Source organism: Larimichthys crocea, chromosome XIII, assembly GCF_000972845.2.
Source record: "Larimichthys crocea isolate SSNF chromosome XIII, L_crocea_2.0, whole genome shotgun sequence".
Lineage (NCBI taxonomy): Eukaryota > Metazoa > Chordata > Actinopteri > Sciaenidae > Larimichthys > Larimichthys crocea.
The window spans coordinates 17792605-17810771 of NC_040023.1; the positions used below are offsets into that span (position 1 = coordinate 17792605).

The window sequence follows — 18167 nt, forward strand, 5'->3', positions numbered from 1 at the left end:
GTAAATAAACAGCTAGTTGGTTAAGATAAAATACTGAATGCAAACAAACATTTATGTCTTAAAACTAAACAGCAAACTGGTTATAGCTTGTCAAATGTGAAGATTTGCTTTGCTTTTTTGTGTGTAAACCAGATTCGTTGGGTTATGGAAGTTTTTCAAATGACTTTGATATGCAGCTGTATTAGGTACGTCTCAGATCAAGGACGACAAATTTTAGAAGGTTAAAAGTTTCTGGAGCACACTGACTGCATTTGCCATTTTGATACTGATGTGTTTTCGCTATAATTTAATGGTGGGAGTATAAACAATTGTACTATTAAAGGCTGCAAATCAGTGAGTGTACGCCACCCTGTTTTCCCCTCTATTTGTACTATGCATTAACTTTGGCCTATCTGTGAGACTGTGTTAGGTATTTATCCTCATTTTACACACACTATAAAGACAGTCAGTGAGGGATTAATAATAAAAAAAAACTGTTGATTGGCCTAGATTAATCAACATGAAATGATTACTGCAAATAATATATAAATTCTCCATTATGGGTTAGGGTTAGGGTTAGGGTTATGTAACCTTCAGAAAACCTCAACCTATGTGGACAAGGCAAACTATCTCTCTGCTTGCGTTATTTCAATTAAAGACCTTTTTTGTTGTTATTCCACACAGAGGATAATTGATGCATCTTTCCAAATATTTCTTAATATTTTATTACTTGAAAAACTGGTTCATCAATGGTTGGTGTTTTATTTTGTAGAAGCACTAACAGGAAGTACACACTCTGCGTGTCTTGACTGTGGCTCCGTGATCTCTGCCGTGTTCAGAGCGCTCCTACACTCAGTTGGACTGGAGGGAAGTCTGGAGACAGACAGCGAGTCGAGCCCTGTCTCCTTCATACATCTTTTTTTTTTTTTTTTTTTGGTTTCTGCACAGAGACAACTGATGCTTCAATGAACAGGCGATCTAATGACCTGCCTTTGGATGAAGTTGGAGTTTTCTTCTTGCAAAGCAAACACAATGTGACCATGTTGAGCCAGTGACTGTAACGTTATCCCTGTCCGATTTCGGAGTACCTTTATTGATTCAGGGAAGAGGGACTTAAGAATGGGCAAACTTCAGTCAAAACATGGTAAGAAATGTTGTAGTCTAAAGAACTGGATGACATTTTGTTTAAGTATTTTGATTATGGTATTGCTGTTATACATAAACTAACGATTGTCTTGTCTGCATCCCTGTTTCTGGTGGATCTGAAGCGTGTAAGCGCAGAGAAAACCCTGAAGGTGAGGACAGATCATGTTGTCTAATGAGGAGGTTTATGAATGATGACAGTCTGATGAAGCAGAGGTTGACTTTGACATTTATACCCGCTGATCGGTGTGTTTTGTTCGTGTCTCAGGAGACAGTTTTGTTGTGAACGCCTTCCTCCGGAGAGGGATGGAGGAATGTGAGAGGTACAGCTCGACGGATCACAAGCTAAAGAACATGCAGGTATCAGGCATCTTTGTCTTTATTTCATGCTTATGTCTTCTTTCTTTTTCGTGACAATAATAATCCCAACAACAAAATAAGATTATTTTCATTGATTAAACATTTTCAAGAGTAAAACAAAAAATTAGGACCAAAAATCTAAATTAAAAAAGCTCTAATTTATTTTTGGCAAAGGAGGTTCTTTAATCCTGTTCTGTCTGAATGGTTAAATTTTGACTGCTACACTTTTGCTGTATGTGTGACACTCATGTTTGTTGAACAGTTTTACAAAATTCATAATTCATTATGGGGAAAAAAAGTGTGTCAGGTGTGTGTGTGTGCATGTTTGCATTTGCTGATGGGATGAGTCTGTCAAGCTCTTCAAAAGATGAACTTCTTGACTTAAGGGGAGGTTAAGTGTATTCACAAAGCATGTGTGAAGACATGCTGATGTCTTTGCAAAGTTGTAAGTTGTTGTTCTTTCTGTCATGTCTGGCTCTGGCACAACACTGCAGTGGTTATTCCCCTGCCAGCATCGTTGGATGGGGTTATGACAGCCATGAGCCCCGTGTGTGAAGCGGCTTGGCAAAGCAGCATACACACAGACACACACACGCAGACACAGACTGGATGGAAAGGTAGTCGTTTCTCAGACTGAAGGATATAAAGTTTGCTCTTGTGGCTGCTGGCATCATGACTCAGGGCTGTGTCTTTTTCCTCAATGCCTCCCATTCTAGTGCGGCTCCCAGTGGGCAGCCCTCTGTGGCAAAACATTACATCACTTCAATTAGCATGTCGTTTTGAGGGGTACAAGAGCCCACGAGCTCTCAGACAGAAAAGTGCAAGAAGTTCACACAGAGGTACTGACAATCTGTGAGGTTGGTGGTTGTAATAGTGGAAGAGTTATAGATTATATCAGGGCTATAAACCGCCCACTCATGGCAAATTAAAAGAGAACTTTACTCTGCTTCAGAGCAGTCTGAGTTCACACTCCCCTGAAGGGAAACCACCAAAGGCATAAGCTTGACACTTATTAGTAGGTGGGCCCAACCCTCACTTCTATCAAAGTCATGCTCCTGATTTATTTTGCATCATTACTTCATTGCATCAGAAGCTTGTTCACAGACTAGAACTGTATCACCACTAATATAACCAGCCCTACTTTTCCTGTTTTCTATGAGATGATTGATTGGGTAGATGTGGTCAAACCAAAATGCAGGCAGATCTGTGACCGACATATTGGTTCTGACATGTATTGATGGTAAAAAAATTTTGCATAAGAAAGAAAAAAAAAGAAAGGAATCTCAATGATCTGCTGGGTGTAAACCCAAATCATTTAAGCGATTAATCGATTGAACAGTCGATTAACGGAAAACTAATCACAAGGAGTTTTATTTTATCTAGCTTCTCTGATGTTTGATTGGACAAATTTATCTTCTGACATTTTATAGGAAATGACAATAGATTAAGGTCAAAATAATTCGCAGATAAACCGAAACTATTGGTTAGCTGCAGCCCTGGCGCAAAGTATCAAATGCCAAATAACCCAGTATCATGTATGAAACCGATACTATGACAATATGTTGCATATATGCACACTATTGTATAGCAGAAGCAATATGTGACTTCCCGCTCGTATACAGTGACAGCTCTATTCATGCAGTTTGAAATGAGCCTATGTCTACATTAATGTAAAGATAGATGATGTCCCCAGGGTTGTTTTTCATGGCATACACTTTCCCCATCTAACAGCATGACTTTCAACAAAGATAGAATTTATCCCTGCTGTAAGACAGTAACACCATTTCCACGTTTGATCCCACATACTGTTAATTAATGCCTTGCTAGGATTGGATTACATTGTCACGTTTCCAGATATAATTATTGGATTATGGGTTCTTAGATGTCTGGGGTTTAGACCAAGAATAAACAAGTCCAAGTCAAACAGGAAAAAAAAACAGTAATTATATAATAATAATTTTAAGATGATTTGATGTTTTTAGATAAATTTCAGCCATGTTTTCTCCTTCTGATTGATGGTGCTCACCAGATAGTAGTTTTTACACTTAGTCCTGGATGATGAGCAGCAGGGACTGTTAAAATTACTTATGATTTGGTACAGGAGGAGATTGGCCAAACACACTGTTTAGCTATGACCATCCCCCTCCTCATTGTCAAATGGGGGAGTAGGATTCCTGAGCTGTCTGGCTGCAACTTCAAAGCGCAGAGCTGGGAGTTATAAAAGGGCTCTGATATCAGCGGAGCCTCCGAACCCTCACCCCTCTATCCCCCTGCCCTGTCCTGGGGGATGGGCTGAAGGATGGAGTACAACCAGGGGAAAAAACAAAACAAAACAAAAAAGTGCCAACACAGCCCAACATCAGTTTGCGTAAACTCAAGAATCTCTTTAACAAAGCAGTCATTTCTATCCAACAAATTCTGAATGCTTTGCTGTGCCTTAGTAGGAAATAACAAAAGATCAAAGGATGCAAAGACCTGTTTAAACATTGATATTGTGGCAAACCATAAATCAAGATTGCAGCTGGCAGACTGCCTTCGGTACATAATCCTACAAACTCTCAAAGTGTAGTCTGAGTGGACAAAAAGAGCGTGATTCAGCAGCATGACTTGGCTCATCCTGGCTCATCCAGAATTTGACACTTTGTTGCAGGTGTTCAAGACAAGTCTTACCTGTCCGGGCACCTGGCATAATGTAGAAATATTACAGGTGAGATCAAAGTGGCAGTCCAAGGTTTAGTCACCCACCACACCCCTTAAAAATGAGCCAAGCCTGTAGTTACTGAATATGTAAAATGCAGAAAACTCAGAAGCCTGTACTTATCCAAACCTGTGTTCATTAGTGGAAGAGCTCTGTGAAGGTTCACTGTGTTTCACCTCTGGAAACATCAACACATCAACAGTCCAGACCCTCACACACATAACCACACTGCTTCATATTGGAGCTTCAAACAGACGTGCTCGGATGCCCAAATAATGACAGGCTAATTCAGCCTTTCAGCACCATCTTTTGTCTCAAAACTTCCCACAGACTTGGCCCATGAAGAGGGAGTGTGTCAACATTTTAAATTCCACAACAAAGACTTTTAGTATTTCACTTTGAAAGGTTAATAATATCACACTTGAAGCAAAAAGGCTCAGTTAGGGACTCAGTTGGACGTAATGATGTGCCAAAAGCTCAGAGACACAAATTTATTTTGACTTTCGGAGAGTTACATAGCACTCACCCCTCAATAATAAATTTAGTTTAAGAGCAGAGTTCCCAAGCAGCTCACTAAACTAATTGTAAGCTAATGTTTTTTTAACATTCATTTGGAATCTGTGAATAAGACTTTCCTCTTATATAAAAATCCTCATTTGGCGATCCTGCTCAAAATGGATGTTATGTTTGGACAATTTTGCCACTGGGCATTTGGGTATATCTTTGAGTATTTGATTTGGAGCTGAAGCTGGGATATCTGTGTAATCTTAAGTCAGTGACCCGAAATGACATTTTATTTTTTCAGTACACAGCCACACGTTTATAACTGAGGTCACATCTTTTGAGTTTTGAGTCGTGCGTACTTAGACGCAATCGTGTGCAGCTCCTGAAGAGTACTTGAAAACTTCTTTTGAAGAAATATTCTCGTCAGCAACATCTCATGACTTTTTACCTCCGCCTCTCTGACGTCCACGACTGACAAAAAGAAAGAGAAAAAGAGAGAAATGATGCGGAATCAGCAGGGAGCAATGCATGATGGAGAGGAGACAAAAAGGTGTGCTCATATATGTACTGCTTTTGAAGGGACTTGAAGGCATTTGGAGAGTTTGTTTTTTTCCACCTCTTTTTTTTTTTTGAAATTGGCTTCACAAGAAGGCGAGCTGTGAGCCTTCATCTCTGAATGAAAAGCATGTGGCTGGCATCCAGAACAGCGGGGTCTTTCAGCATGGCCCCGGCAGACATCTGTTCCTGGTTTGTACAGCAAAATCCTGGAGCAGGGAGAGGGGCTGTGGTGGAAATGGGGTGGGAGAGGGTGGTGGGGAAGAGGAAAAGGAGGAGGAGGAGGAGGAGTGAGGGGGGGTTTAGGGTGTGTGTTTTTTTTCATGGGGGAGATATTTGAGGAGTTTTTAAAGGTAGTGGGGGAAGGGGCGTAATGGAAAGCCTCATCCGCCTTGTCCACTGCATTGTTGAGCTGACCATTGATCTCACCATACCTTCTATATTAACTTGTAACAGCTGTTAAACATGCAAATCAAACTCTTCTCTTGGGACTTTTTTCCCCCTGTTTTGGTTGCCATTTGTCCAGAACAAACTTCTCTGTCAGTGTAAACATCATCACCTGGTTTGGCTTCGACACTCGTCACAACTGCGAGATGCTTGTTTTATCCGTTCTTTCATGTCGGAGCGTTTCAGTGTGTATCACCACATGGCTTCGCCTGTGAGTCAGAGGTCGAGTCCCTCTCTGTCTGTTTGTGAGTGAATGACTGAGTGAGAGGCAAAGAGTGGTTTGTGTGGCCTGTGCCTAATGGAGAGAGACATTAGAACACTGCTGGCAGATTAAATGTTTATTTTTCTGAGGATATTTATACTGTCTGAAGTACTTTGAAGCAGTTTGCTCACTTTCTCACTTTAATTCCAACGTGACCTGCACTCATGAAGGGAGCAAGGCCTCTCTCTGGCCATCAGGAGGAATCAAAGAGCCATCTCACATTGGTTTACAATCCTTCAGCACAAACCAGGGCTGGATTAACTTACTTGGGTGCGTCAGGGAAAAAATTAGCTGTGGGCCCCCTTTGACCCTCCCATCCCTTTGATTGTTGGATCAAAACTAAACTTTTACTCAAGATTAGGTAAATCCCGGAGCCATCTTAAATGCCTTAATATTTCTGTCTATAATGTGCGTTAGTGGTGCATTTTACTAAGTAAATTTACAATTACAATAACACACACTAATTGTCACACAAAGAACCTGATGCCTTTAACCCTGGGAAAATTACCTGGTTTGCCTTCGCTTGGTAATCTAAATATTGTCTCTTAAAGGAATAGTTCAAGTATCCTTATTTGCTCTCTTGCCAAGATAGATTAGATAAGAGGATCGATACAACTTTCATGTCTGTGCAAATGAAGCTACAGCCAGCAGCTTAGTTTAGCATTAAGACTGGAGACGTGGGGGCAGCTACCCCGACTCTGTCCAAAGATAACAAAATCAGCCTACAAGCCTCTGAAGGTGCTTTCAGACAGAGACAGGCTGTCTTAGCCATCTCTGATCCTACCAGCCTGTTTACCACAAGCTGCTGCTACCCATCATCACGCAGCTAAGCGGGTTGTAGTCTAGAGGATAGCAATATGACACAATTAATGTAGGACATTTTACCAACTAGTTTAATACACATTGTTTATTGTCCCTAAAGATCAAAAACTGCATGCTGGCGTCATGCTCAGGCTCAAATGTTGATGCAACGGAACATCAACAGCAAGGAGAAATCACATAGGCCTACATGCAAACTTACATACCTGGTTGATTACTTTGTAACATAAATCTGAGTTTTAAAATCCTTTGTCAGTGTTATAAACCAGCGTTTTGCCGTATGAGAAGCCTTCAAATTCATGGGTTGTCTGTTACTCAAACTGGACTTCCAAATCCTGGATTGGATTTCATGTCTCACCAGTACCTGAAGTAAGACGCCCCCACCAACGCAGCCCCCTGCATTGTTTTAACGCTGGCGTGATTGCTCAACATGTTATATCTTGTTTGTTTGTGAAGTCAGTGTGCCCTGCCAAAAAATAATCCCCCACAAATGGGATATAATGTGTGAATTAGCGAGCTTTAGAGGTGCTGGTACACGGATTTTGTTACCGTTGGATAGAGTCAGGCTAACTCTTTCACCCTGTTTCAAGTCTTTAAGCTCAGCCAGGCTAACTATCTCCTTCTGCACAGACGTGGGAGTGGTATCAATCATTAATATAAGCATGTACATAGCATAATTTTTACCTATTTTTCTGCCAAGGGTATCATAAAAATAGCTGTCTGGAATTAGATACATAATGTAAGTATTGCTTGTTGACTGGCTCTTTAGGTTTCAAACAGACAACGTCGTGTTGTCATACCATAAAAGCATTTTATCCACATATTTAATTACATAAATAATAAATTCTCCTACAGCTCAAAAGAGAATAGTATATTTTTAGACAAATGACAGCCGCTCAACGTCCTTCATTATGCAAGCTCTTATCCGCAGACATATGGAATGAAGCTCTGTCGCCTTTGGAGCCATCTCAGTGCCGTCATAGATGCTTTGAAGTCACTTCCTGTCACTTCTTTTCATGATATTTATGAGATATCTCTTTGTTTACTTCAGAGAGATCAGTGAAGCTTCACAGGACCGGATTGCAGCAAGTCATCAAGCATGCAATTGTACGTGAATATCTCAACTTCCTCAATGGAGCCCATCCCAGGTTTTCAGTGACACTACATGACCCAGACGTGCGTGGTCACTGATGACAGCAGGGAGACCTCACTTCCCTTTCATTGGTTAGTGTGCTGGTGGCTGTTTGGGGCAGCCCCGCCGAGGGTTAACACTGGTCTGTGTCTTTGCTCTTGCTCCCTGCCAGGGGAAAGAAAATACCTGAAGCTGGAGCCCAGTGCTTAGCGCTGACATTTTTGGCAAAGGCTGCTGGATCCAAGTCTGTGTTTGATCTTATGCTTCTCCCAGCCAAGTAAAACACCGGGAGACTCAAAGGTTATTACATTTTAGTGTGTAAGGTATGTTTCCACATAAACCCCTGTTCCCCCTTAGAAAGCTTTAGCTCTTTTCCAAGTGGACTTCATTTCGCAAGCCTTAGAGCAGCCAGGGGAATATCATATTTTTTCAGTTATGGTTGTTGGTGGTGTTATTACATGCTGTCATTACAGCCATTGTTAATTGATTACATTGTTTAAATTACATCCTCAGTGAGTACAGTGCATGTGAGGAACTCGGAGAGGACACAGGACGCTTCAGATTCAGTGTATAACTAAAACATTATCAGAGGAGACGTTGCAGATCTATATTTTGGAGATTGAAAGAGAGAGGAAGATTGAGATTTTGCTTGTTTGTTTAAAGAGGACAGGGGGTTCCTCTTTTGGACACAAGTTTGTTATCCTATGCATTCAGTCAGTGGAAACACGAGATTGTCTCCACAAAGGTCAGATGCTGACCTGACATATATTCCACAATACAAGCACAGGGGGAAACTAAATAGCAGTGTGCAGAAGAGTATACTGATAGCTATGAATGACTTACAACATAAATCATTGTCATGAATACATCTACATCTGTTGTCCGTGTAAGAAAAAACACAATATAATAATAAAAATAAAAGCCTTCCGAGTCACCCCCTGAATGCTTCAAAACTTCATCCTTGCTCCACATTCCTGAACCTGACGCCCTGCTAGGTTTGAGACTGGAGAGTGAAACACCACACACCACAAACCCTGGCTTCCTGTATGCTAAAAAAAAAAAAAAAAGAAAAGCCCAGTGGGGGGCACTCAGGGCTGCTGGCATTGTTACTTATTGTTGTGATGCCGTCTTTGATGCTGTTATATGAAGCATTCTGCAAGGGTGTTAGGCTCATTGTGTACACTCCAGATGTCTCTTGTGATTTAGGAGTATTGCCATGATTAAGAGTGTTTATTCCATATGGAGTCATTACGTTAAGTTCATTCGATATTCAAGAACTTGGACAAAAATACGGACTTTATAGCAGAACTGTGCTCAGAGGTGAACAGACATTACACAATATACGTCTTCCAATTTCATATACACAATGCCATAACACAAGATTTATCAAACACACCTAAACCCCAGACCCCCGAGGAGTTAGGCATCTTTCTTTTTGCTCTGAGCTGAGCCTTCCCCTCTTTGGGACCCCAAGCCTGCACATGTGTAGGTATCGCTATTACTCAGCTCATAAAACGCCACAGTCCCATCTGAAAGTGGTTAGCTGTTGAAACACACTAGCGGCTTCAAAGCTTGGATCCAAGCTCAAGCAGACAGCACAGGCCTGGCCCTCCTTCTGCACATCACATTCCTCTCCAATGGGGAATGGCTGCAAACTTTGCTTTTGTTGAACAAACCTGTTCCCGTCATCAAAACCCTCAATGGATCTCCATTGAAAGGAAGTGGTTTATTTTCGGTCATGGGGTGGTGATATTTCAGGTGAATCAAATTTTGGGAAATTTTTTGAATGATTTTTTTTCATACGTGTTCAAGAAGAATTCAGCCATTCTCACATTCAGCGTCGGTGTATTTATGTTCCGAAACACCTTTTGTGCTCTTTCTATATGTGACAAAAAGGGAGGGAGAGGATGAAACAGTGCTGAAAGAGGCCACTGTTCTCATTTCCTCTGAAGGCAGCCTTCTTTTCTTCCCCCACCCATTTCTTTCCTGAGCCCATCCACTTCAAAAGCTGACCTGGCCCTGTGTGCCATGTAACATGTTTACCTAAAGGCTCATTTCAAATAAACAGCAGTTCTCCTTGAGATGCCTGCCCCCCTCACTGGGAGCCTTTTCAGAGACACCATCTGCTCATTGGAGGTGTTTCACAAAGGAAACGCACTCTTTTAAATCAGGATTTTATTTCATGATATTGCTATTGAGTGTAGCATGTAGCATGTGTTGAAAACTGTGTGAAAATAAGATGAAAACCCCTCCAGCTCATAGAAAATCTGCTTTTGGAAGATAAAAGTAAGGCAGTGTAGGCCTTTAAGTTAATACAGCAAAGTTCTCATCATAGTTCTTTCTTTATAACCAGCACCTACTTCTTGTGTTGATAGGGGCTTACTGATCCTATCACTTCAAGAATGCCAGTGTATCGGAATATTTGAACTTCGACCCACAGTGTCATGTGCTTAGCTCCCTATCCTGGCAGCACCTGATTATCTCATAGTGTTTAAGGTGTTATTGCATATCAGCCTCTTATACCTTTTGAAGCATAAATCGTCTTTCAAGGACTTTTTGTCAAACACTGAGTGTCACACTTTGTGCTTCTAAGTGGACTGCCTCCAGACTTGTTGTGTGATAGAGAACAAGACTCCATCAGACTTGTAGCTTTATACCTGAGATAAGATAAGAATATACAAGCAGCCAAGCTAAGCAAAGTCAGCTCGTGTTTAAGTACTCATACTCACTTCATATAGCCTCACAGCCCTGGTTTCCAGTAATTATAGCTGTGAAAGCAGCAGCTCTCTGTGCGCTCTGCTGAGCTGCCCTCTGCACCATAGCCTTTTGATCTCTGCTTGTGCCATGGATGAATTACGTTGCAGAATTTCACACTGGGGAACAGTGTTTCAGACACACACAGCTTGTCTGTCAGGTCACTAAAGTGCACACATGGCGGCTTCAGTACGAAAGGAAGAAGCACAGATGTTGCAGTCTCGCCGACTGTGGCCTCAAAGCCTTTACTTGGCATATTTCTGTGATGTGTCACAAATAAAAATTATGATTCATGCTTTTGCACTATGAGGCTTTAAAATTCTTGTCTTGTAGCTACGTTTTCAACAGTAATTCATCCAACACATACCCTCACACCCTTTTTTTATTTTCAGTAACTGGCCTGTGTGCTACTTTCTTTCTTCTACATTTCATCTTTTCATCTTCATCTTTCAACTTTGTCCCCTTTTTCATGGGAAGTTGCGTCTCATAAAGCAAAGCCTTACAACCAGTGGCCATTTCACATATCCAGGATTTCTTCACATCGTCTCAGGATCATGGAGTCTCCTCTGCTTCCTGAGCCCAGCAGGAGTGTATTTTTAGGAATCCTCAGGAAAACACTTGGTGTTGACCCTGGGATGACCCCCTGTCCAGTTCCAGGCCTGTGAGGAACTTCACAGCTTGGAATTAAGCCTGTTCTTGCAGTGTCAAGAATTCTCGTGGCTTTGAGACTGGCGATCCTTACTGGCTGGAGGAGGCAGCGATACCGGACAGTCAAAGAGAGTTACACAACAACACAGAGGGAGACAGGAGATAAATGAGGTGTAGCCTCCTTGAATATGCAGCCGTTCTTCTTTCTGTATGTCAGATTTAAGATATTTAGTGTCAAAAAACTGCAGCAGTCTGCAAACCCAATAGATTTTACACAAACAATGTTGGCAGGATGGCCTCGAGCCTTCAATATTTCATAGCAAGGAGGAACAGTACCAATTATGCAAACAAGTGGTGTCTCCTGGGACCTGAGGTTTGGCAAACGTCTTTGAGAATAGTTTGGCTAGCAGATGGGTTATTAGGGGCTCCGCCTGTGTGCTTGCCTGTCTACCTTGGTTATTTGTTGCATCCTACTCCACTGAACTCATTTATTACATAGTATTTTGGCTGTCTCAGACCAATGAGCCTGATTCCCCCTGAGGGCTGCAGGCAGTAATAATACAGTACAACAGCCATCCGCCTCTGTGTGCCCAATATGCCTCCCAGATGGATGTGTTGAGAGTTCATGCTACATTACTGGCTGATTGGTCACGGCCTCAGAAACTCCTCTTATCGTGGTCAGTCATATGGATCTATACTTTTCTGTGTAAGTCACCCAGAGGGAGCAGTAACTAGTGGACTGTGGAGCTGTGGTTTTGACCCTGAAACTGTTCTTATCCTGCCGGAGGACATGTTCAGGAAACCAGCATCATCCACCAGCCCACAAGCCCTTAAGCAGGAGTGCCTCGGATTTAAGTGAGCAGCTAAAAAGTTGTTATGGTTTAGACACCAACCAGCGGTATTTGTACCCCAGGGGTAACGCATTTTCCAGGGGTGTATGTGAAAACTTTAAATTGTGATTTGGTTGGAAATGTATAGCTATTTATATTTGTGTTAAGCAGGTAAATAAACAGCCAAGAATTAAAAATCAATGTAGTTCTATTCTTTAGTAAACTTGATATTTAACCTGTTCAACCTGAGCCATTTATCATCAACACATGTTGGACTGGAGAGTGAGTGAATGAGCAGCTGAAGTTGAAATAGGTAGGATGCTACAAGTAGTGGTTTAAAAAGCAAAAACAAATGTGTTAACATAGTTACCTAACGGTAATGGAGAATATAGCAATAGTAGGCTAATGAAACAAGTGCTTTGAAATAGTTAATACCTAATGGATAGTTTATTTACTGGAAACAGTAAATAAACAGATAAATGGATTCAACGGGCTGCAAAAAGATATAAATCAATAGTTGGAATAGTAAGCAGCGCTATAATGTAAAGTAACAAAAAAACCGTTGACATAGTTAGTTGATTAATGAATGGAATAAATAATGAATACAAACTGTTGAAATAACTAACTGTATAAATGAATGTAGAGTAATGGATAAATGGTGGATTTGCTGTGCCAATGAAACTTGACCAAAGCAGCGTATGCACTTTAGATTCATTAGTTTTCTGAAACAATTTTAACATCCAATTTATATATCCAGTTTTATATATAATGCACATATAAGAGCATATTTCGAACATGACACATGGTGTTAATGGTGAGGTACTTCATCTGACAGGACTGGGGTTACATCAGACAAAAAAAGGTTGTGAACCACTCTACATGTAAAGCTTGGGCTAGTGCTGCTGCTCTTTTACACTGGCGTGCAGCTGTCCTTCCCCAACATGGTTTGTTTACATTTCTCAGTCACCCACAGGAGCACTGTAACGCCTGTAGCTCCACCAGTCTCCAACCACAGAGCCGCGCCCCTATGAACTGCCAGGCCTGGTTTTCAAAGCTGTGACTCAAATCCCCTTGCAGCTTAACAAAACGAGCAGTGAAAACAGTGGTGTTGGTGGTTATCTCACAGGTGAGAGCAATTACAACTGACATCTCAATACTAGACAGACAGCTGCAACCTGACACTAACTACAGTACACAAAAAGCACCCTTACAGGTGAGAGTGATTGTGTTGAAATAGTTTTCACCTAGCAGAAGAAGACAAGGCAGAGAGGTGTTTTACAAAGCCTTGTTGACTGTTGACTGACAGACAGACAGTCAGTTTGAAGAGTTGATTTATACTATATCCATCACTGCATGAGATCACTGCAGTTGATTCATATACTGCTAGGCTGGACACTTGTGGTGAGAGATACAGGACTGTGTGAGAGGTGAGGTCGTTTTGGTCCATAATGGGATTGGCGTTGCAACCACCTCACCCACAACCTGGCATTCTGAGATCCAGTGTGTTGTTTAAAGGGCCTGTGGAATGTGGAACAAATCCCCTCAGCTTTATCGGCCTGGGCGCACTCCCCATTGGCCAGGCTTAAGAGCCAGGGGCCTGCGCGGGAGCTTACAGAATTTCACATGGAGGCCAGAAACAGAGGAACATCCTGTTTGACTCTAACCGCCTGTCCCACATTGGCTTTGATATGCCGTCGGCTTGTGCGCTCGCTTTTTTTTCTTGTTTGTCAGGTTGTGTGCGCCTGTTTGAAATCTGGACTGCGTATGTCCTGTCCTGTTTTCTGTGGACTTCTTTTGACGTATGGTGCTGCAGTATATGTTTAAATTTAAATCTGAAATGATTAATAGATTGATCATTTAGTTGTTTGAAAGAAAATCATCTGCAAAAATGTTGACATTTAAGGAATTTAATAAGTATATTCACCAAAACACTTGCTGGCTTATTTGCATTTTGTGTAACGTAGTAAGTTAACCCTATAATAATAACATAAAAAGTCTAAAAACATAGACAAAACACTCAAATCTTTTAGTTTTTAACTGTTAAATCCCAGAAAAAAATGAAGTCAAAAGACAGTGTCACCTCTGACTGTTATAAGAAACCATTTTACTAAACTTTTGTCTGAGTAGATCATTAAATGTTTGAGTGCATATAACACATGGCACTGGTCATATAAAAGTCCACACAGAGACTATTGCATTACACCAGAAAGCCCTGTTACCTCTGAATTAAAGCAACGTGCTCTCTGTGGTGTAGTCATAATGTGTGTGGCACCACATTTTGAGCTTTACTTCAGTTTTTTGGATATGGTGAACGATGACAGACGCTTTGTGTTTTCCTCTTTCCAGTAACTAATAAAATACATTAACAGTGTTATGATGTACTACCTCTATAATTTAATACATTTGCCTAACCCAGATTCATGAGTGTGATTCCACTCACTGGTATGAAACACATGGTTTCCAAGTCCCTACAGTAGCTGCCTGTGTGACAGCTGAGAGAAGGGGCACTACATTACATCAGACTCCTATCAAAGCCCACTTTAATGAAGGCAAGCTGATTACAGCACCGCTGACAGATGCAGGGTGGGCAGCCAGTGATGCTAATCTTTGTTTATACCGACCAGCAGGTCATAACCAAAGTGAGAGAAAAATCAGTGGTAGGGTGAGGAGGGGACTGGAGGGGCGTGCAGAGTTTTGGAGACTGATTGAAGGGGAGCGGGTGACTTTCATTGGTCTAACGTGTTGCTCTTACATAGACAGGCAAGCATGCTCATCTTTCGCCACAGCTGTTGTTATACTAGGACTGAAGAGGCTTCGCCCCAGTGATTCATGTCCTGCCAAGGGAGAGGTCTTGCCTCCTGTTTGACCTCAGAGAGAGTCCCGCTACCCTGAAAGGGCCATATCTGGGCCATCTTGGTCTCATGGGGCCAGTCCAGATGACAGGATGGCATTCTGCTCTTATCTCGTTTCCATTCATAGAAAGACATGTCATGGCACCCTGATTCATAGATAAATACCCTAATTTGTGGACAAAGGCATGTTTTAGCTGGAGAAAGATAAAGAAGGTATGGTTGTGGTTTTTAAGGTTGAACTTGGAAAATGTGAAAAAAGGACTGCGGATTAGAAACAGAATCATAGAAACATGCTTTTAGCTCGTCTTTATACTGTGATCATGATGAACATTATTAGGCAGGCCAACTCAAATCCAGCAGTATATGCAGCACTGTTTGTTTTAATATTGCTACTCAGCACTAGCTGAAGCCAATCTACTGTGTTGACTCTGAGCACCATAATTACCCTGACTTGGAGTGAAAGCTGAGGCCTGATGAACCAAAGGGAGAGAGAGAGCTTTCTTTTCAGCTGTCAAGAGACCAACATATTGTTCTTTTACTGTCTTGCAAGAGAAGAGACAGAAGTTGTGCAACTGGCTTTCTCTCTTTCGCTCCCCATATTTTCAGCCTTTAGCCCCTTCCCCCCATTCTCCACCCCTCATCTCCCTCTCTTTAGTGTAACCGCTCACATCTGGTTTTGAGTCAAGGCCAGGTTGGTTTCTTCTGGAATGGAGGACTTTTATTTCTCAATGGCCCCACTCCCTCTCCAGTTTCATTCTGCGGTGAAGAGTATGCAGTTTGTTTACGAACTGGTGTTCCTTTCTTTACATTGATTCTACTCAATCCTCATTTTCATCACTGGGGAACCCCACAATCATCCCTAATTAATGGTCAGTGGGATTGGGAATGCTGGTCAACTGGCGGTCATCAAGGCTTTCCTGTGGCGCCCTCCTAAGTGTCAGTTCCCAGTGACTTTGTATTTAGAAACTATGTAGAACTCACTGTTAGCCACTCAGTATTTGTTTCCCAAGACACCCTCTGCATCAAAGTAGGGAAGTAAGTGACATTTGTTGGTCTGGTATTGGACAAGAAACAGTGCAATACACAGACATCAAACTAAATTTAATGTACAGTTATAGAACCCACTGTGCTAATTCTGACTTTATATAAAAATAAGCTATCTGCAGTCCTTCAGAAAACCACATCGCTTCAGAATTATATGAAGAAGCATCTTGTTTTTGTACTTTTTCCAGTACATGCTTGTACTTGGACACACATCCAGTCATCTGATCAAGTTGCCATATTTCATACCCCGAGGCCAGTTGAACTGTGTGAACAATCTTCATATTAACCTCCCCTGTTTTTGAAGATATGATTTTCAAAATCAGTTGTGCATCATATGGTCTGAAGAATGGACTAAAAGAAGTGTGTGTACTTATATTTTTAGGGGGTGAGTCTAAGGAGGGGTGTTGGAGGGGGGCTTGAGAACAAAGATGTGCAGTGTTTTCCAGTGGGAGGATGGGTGGTAGGCAGGCAGAGAGAGACTGCTGGGGGATGTCTGATGTCACCTGGTAGGGAGCTATGAAAGCTTCCCCTGGTTACCCTATCCCACATAAAAGTCTGGCAATAGGCTGAGGCTTTAGGGAAGCTTGGCAGAACTGCTGCATTAAACAGGAACAAACATCACACACCTCTCTGTCTGTCTCTTATGTCAAGGCGTCTGGGAGACAGAACCTGTTTACATGGAGCACTGTCAGTGCATATTTCTAATGCACTGTTTTTTAAGACAGCTGAGATCTAATACCGTGTCATCTCCTTGTCGTCCTTGTTGAAGCGTCTGTCCCACACATGTGGTTTTCCATCTGTCTTCCCCATACCTAACATGACACACCGTGTAGATTTATATATCATAGGTTTCAGGTGTACGCCACTGGAGGAAAACAAGGAACACTTTGCTCCAAAATGCTAACACATTTGCGTTGCCTACAGAGCAGTATGTGATCTGATAGTGAAAGAATGAGAGCTGCTAGATGCCAGAAAGCAGTTAATTACACATGTGGTGGGCAGATTTGAGCCTGACACCGTGGGCGATGTGGATGGAGATGCCATGTGTTTAGACGTTAAACTGCAGACTGCGGTCAGACCCAGCCTGCTCTCTCATTAGCTCCCCCGATGGATGTAATGAGCATGGAGGTGGTGGTGGTGGTAGGGGGAGATCCATGTGTTCAGCACAAGTCTTGCTGGCCCACTCCTCGTAGACTCAGCAAGACATCCCCTGACATCTGAAGTTTAATTAGACACGAGATGCACTTTTGGTTGATTGATTTGTTTCATTATATTTAGCACTGAATTCTGTCTTTCATATAGAGGTGCTTATACCTTACTCTGCAGCCCTATGGGAAGGAGGAGGAGAAAGACTCAATGGTTTTTCTTTGATGTTCCTCTGAGCTGCAGAACAGTGTGTCTGTGTGAATTCCCTCTTTCTTACATACTGCCCTTCATTATTAAGGGACTGTGGTACAAAGCAGAGAGATAAAAGCATCGAGTGCAGAAAGGAAACAACAACTTGGCTTCAGAAACCACACAAGATGGAAACTGTGTGTGTATGTCTGTTTTTGCATAGGGATGCACATACACTTGTCTTGTTTCTCGCTTGTGCATTTGGGGATTAAAGACTGCTGCTTGTTTGGAGCCCAGGGAACAGTACCAGTTGTCTCCACCTTTCCCAGAAGCCTTCCAGAGTCTGTAAAAACCCACCTCCACCTCTCCCACTGAGCTCACAGGAACTGGAGTAAGCAATAGATAGGCCATATCTCCTCTTTAACAAACCACATCCTCCCCTGCTTCTACTCCTATCTGCTACTCTCCTCTCCCATCTTTGTTCCTCTTATCTTTCTTTCCCTCATGTATGCCCTCTTTCCTCTGCTCCCTTCTGTCTTCTTTATTCCTCCCGCTTACTTCCTGCCCCTCTCCAATTTCCCTCACTGCCTCTCCCCAAGACTCCCCATTCCTCTGCTGTTTTCTCTCAATGTCTCCGGTGGCCAATTTACTGTGGGTGTCCGAGCCTTGACCCTGACACTCAACCGGCTCTCCCCTTCAGCGGTGAAGGTCAGGGCCAGATTACAGGCTGGAGGTATCATCCTCTGAAGTGAGGAATAATCACGGCTCTGAGATTGTTAAATAGAACCACAGGCCCTGGCGCTGT

The 18167-nt window shown here is 42.2% G+C and overlaps 1 protein-coding gene across 2 annotated transcripts in view; it reads left to right on the forward strand.

The window, feature by feature from the left end:
- Positions 1-813: 813 nt before the first annotated feature.
- nkd2b (NKD inhibitor of WNT signaling pathway 2b) overlaps positions 814-18167 on the forward strand; it is a 23202-nt gene continuing 5848 nt past the window's right edge. For both annotated transcript variants that reach the window (XM_010756926.3, XM_019270039.2), the window contains exons 1-3: positions 814-1123; positions 1248-1274; positions 1391-1482. In XM_010756926.3, the coding sequence (XP_010755228.1) occupies positions 1099-1123; positions 1248-1274; positions 1391-1482 (144 nt within the window). In that variant the 5' untranslated portion in view covers positions 814-1098. The remainder of the gene's footprint in view (positions 1124-1247; positions 1275-1390; positions 1483-18167) is intronic.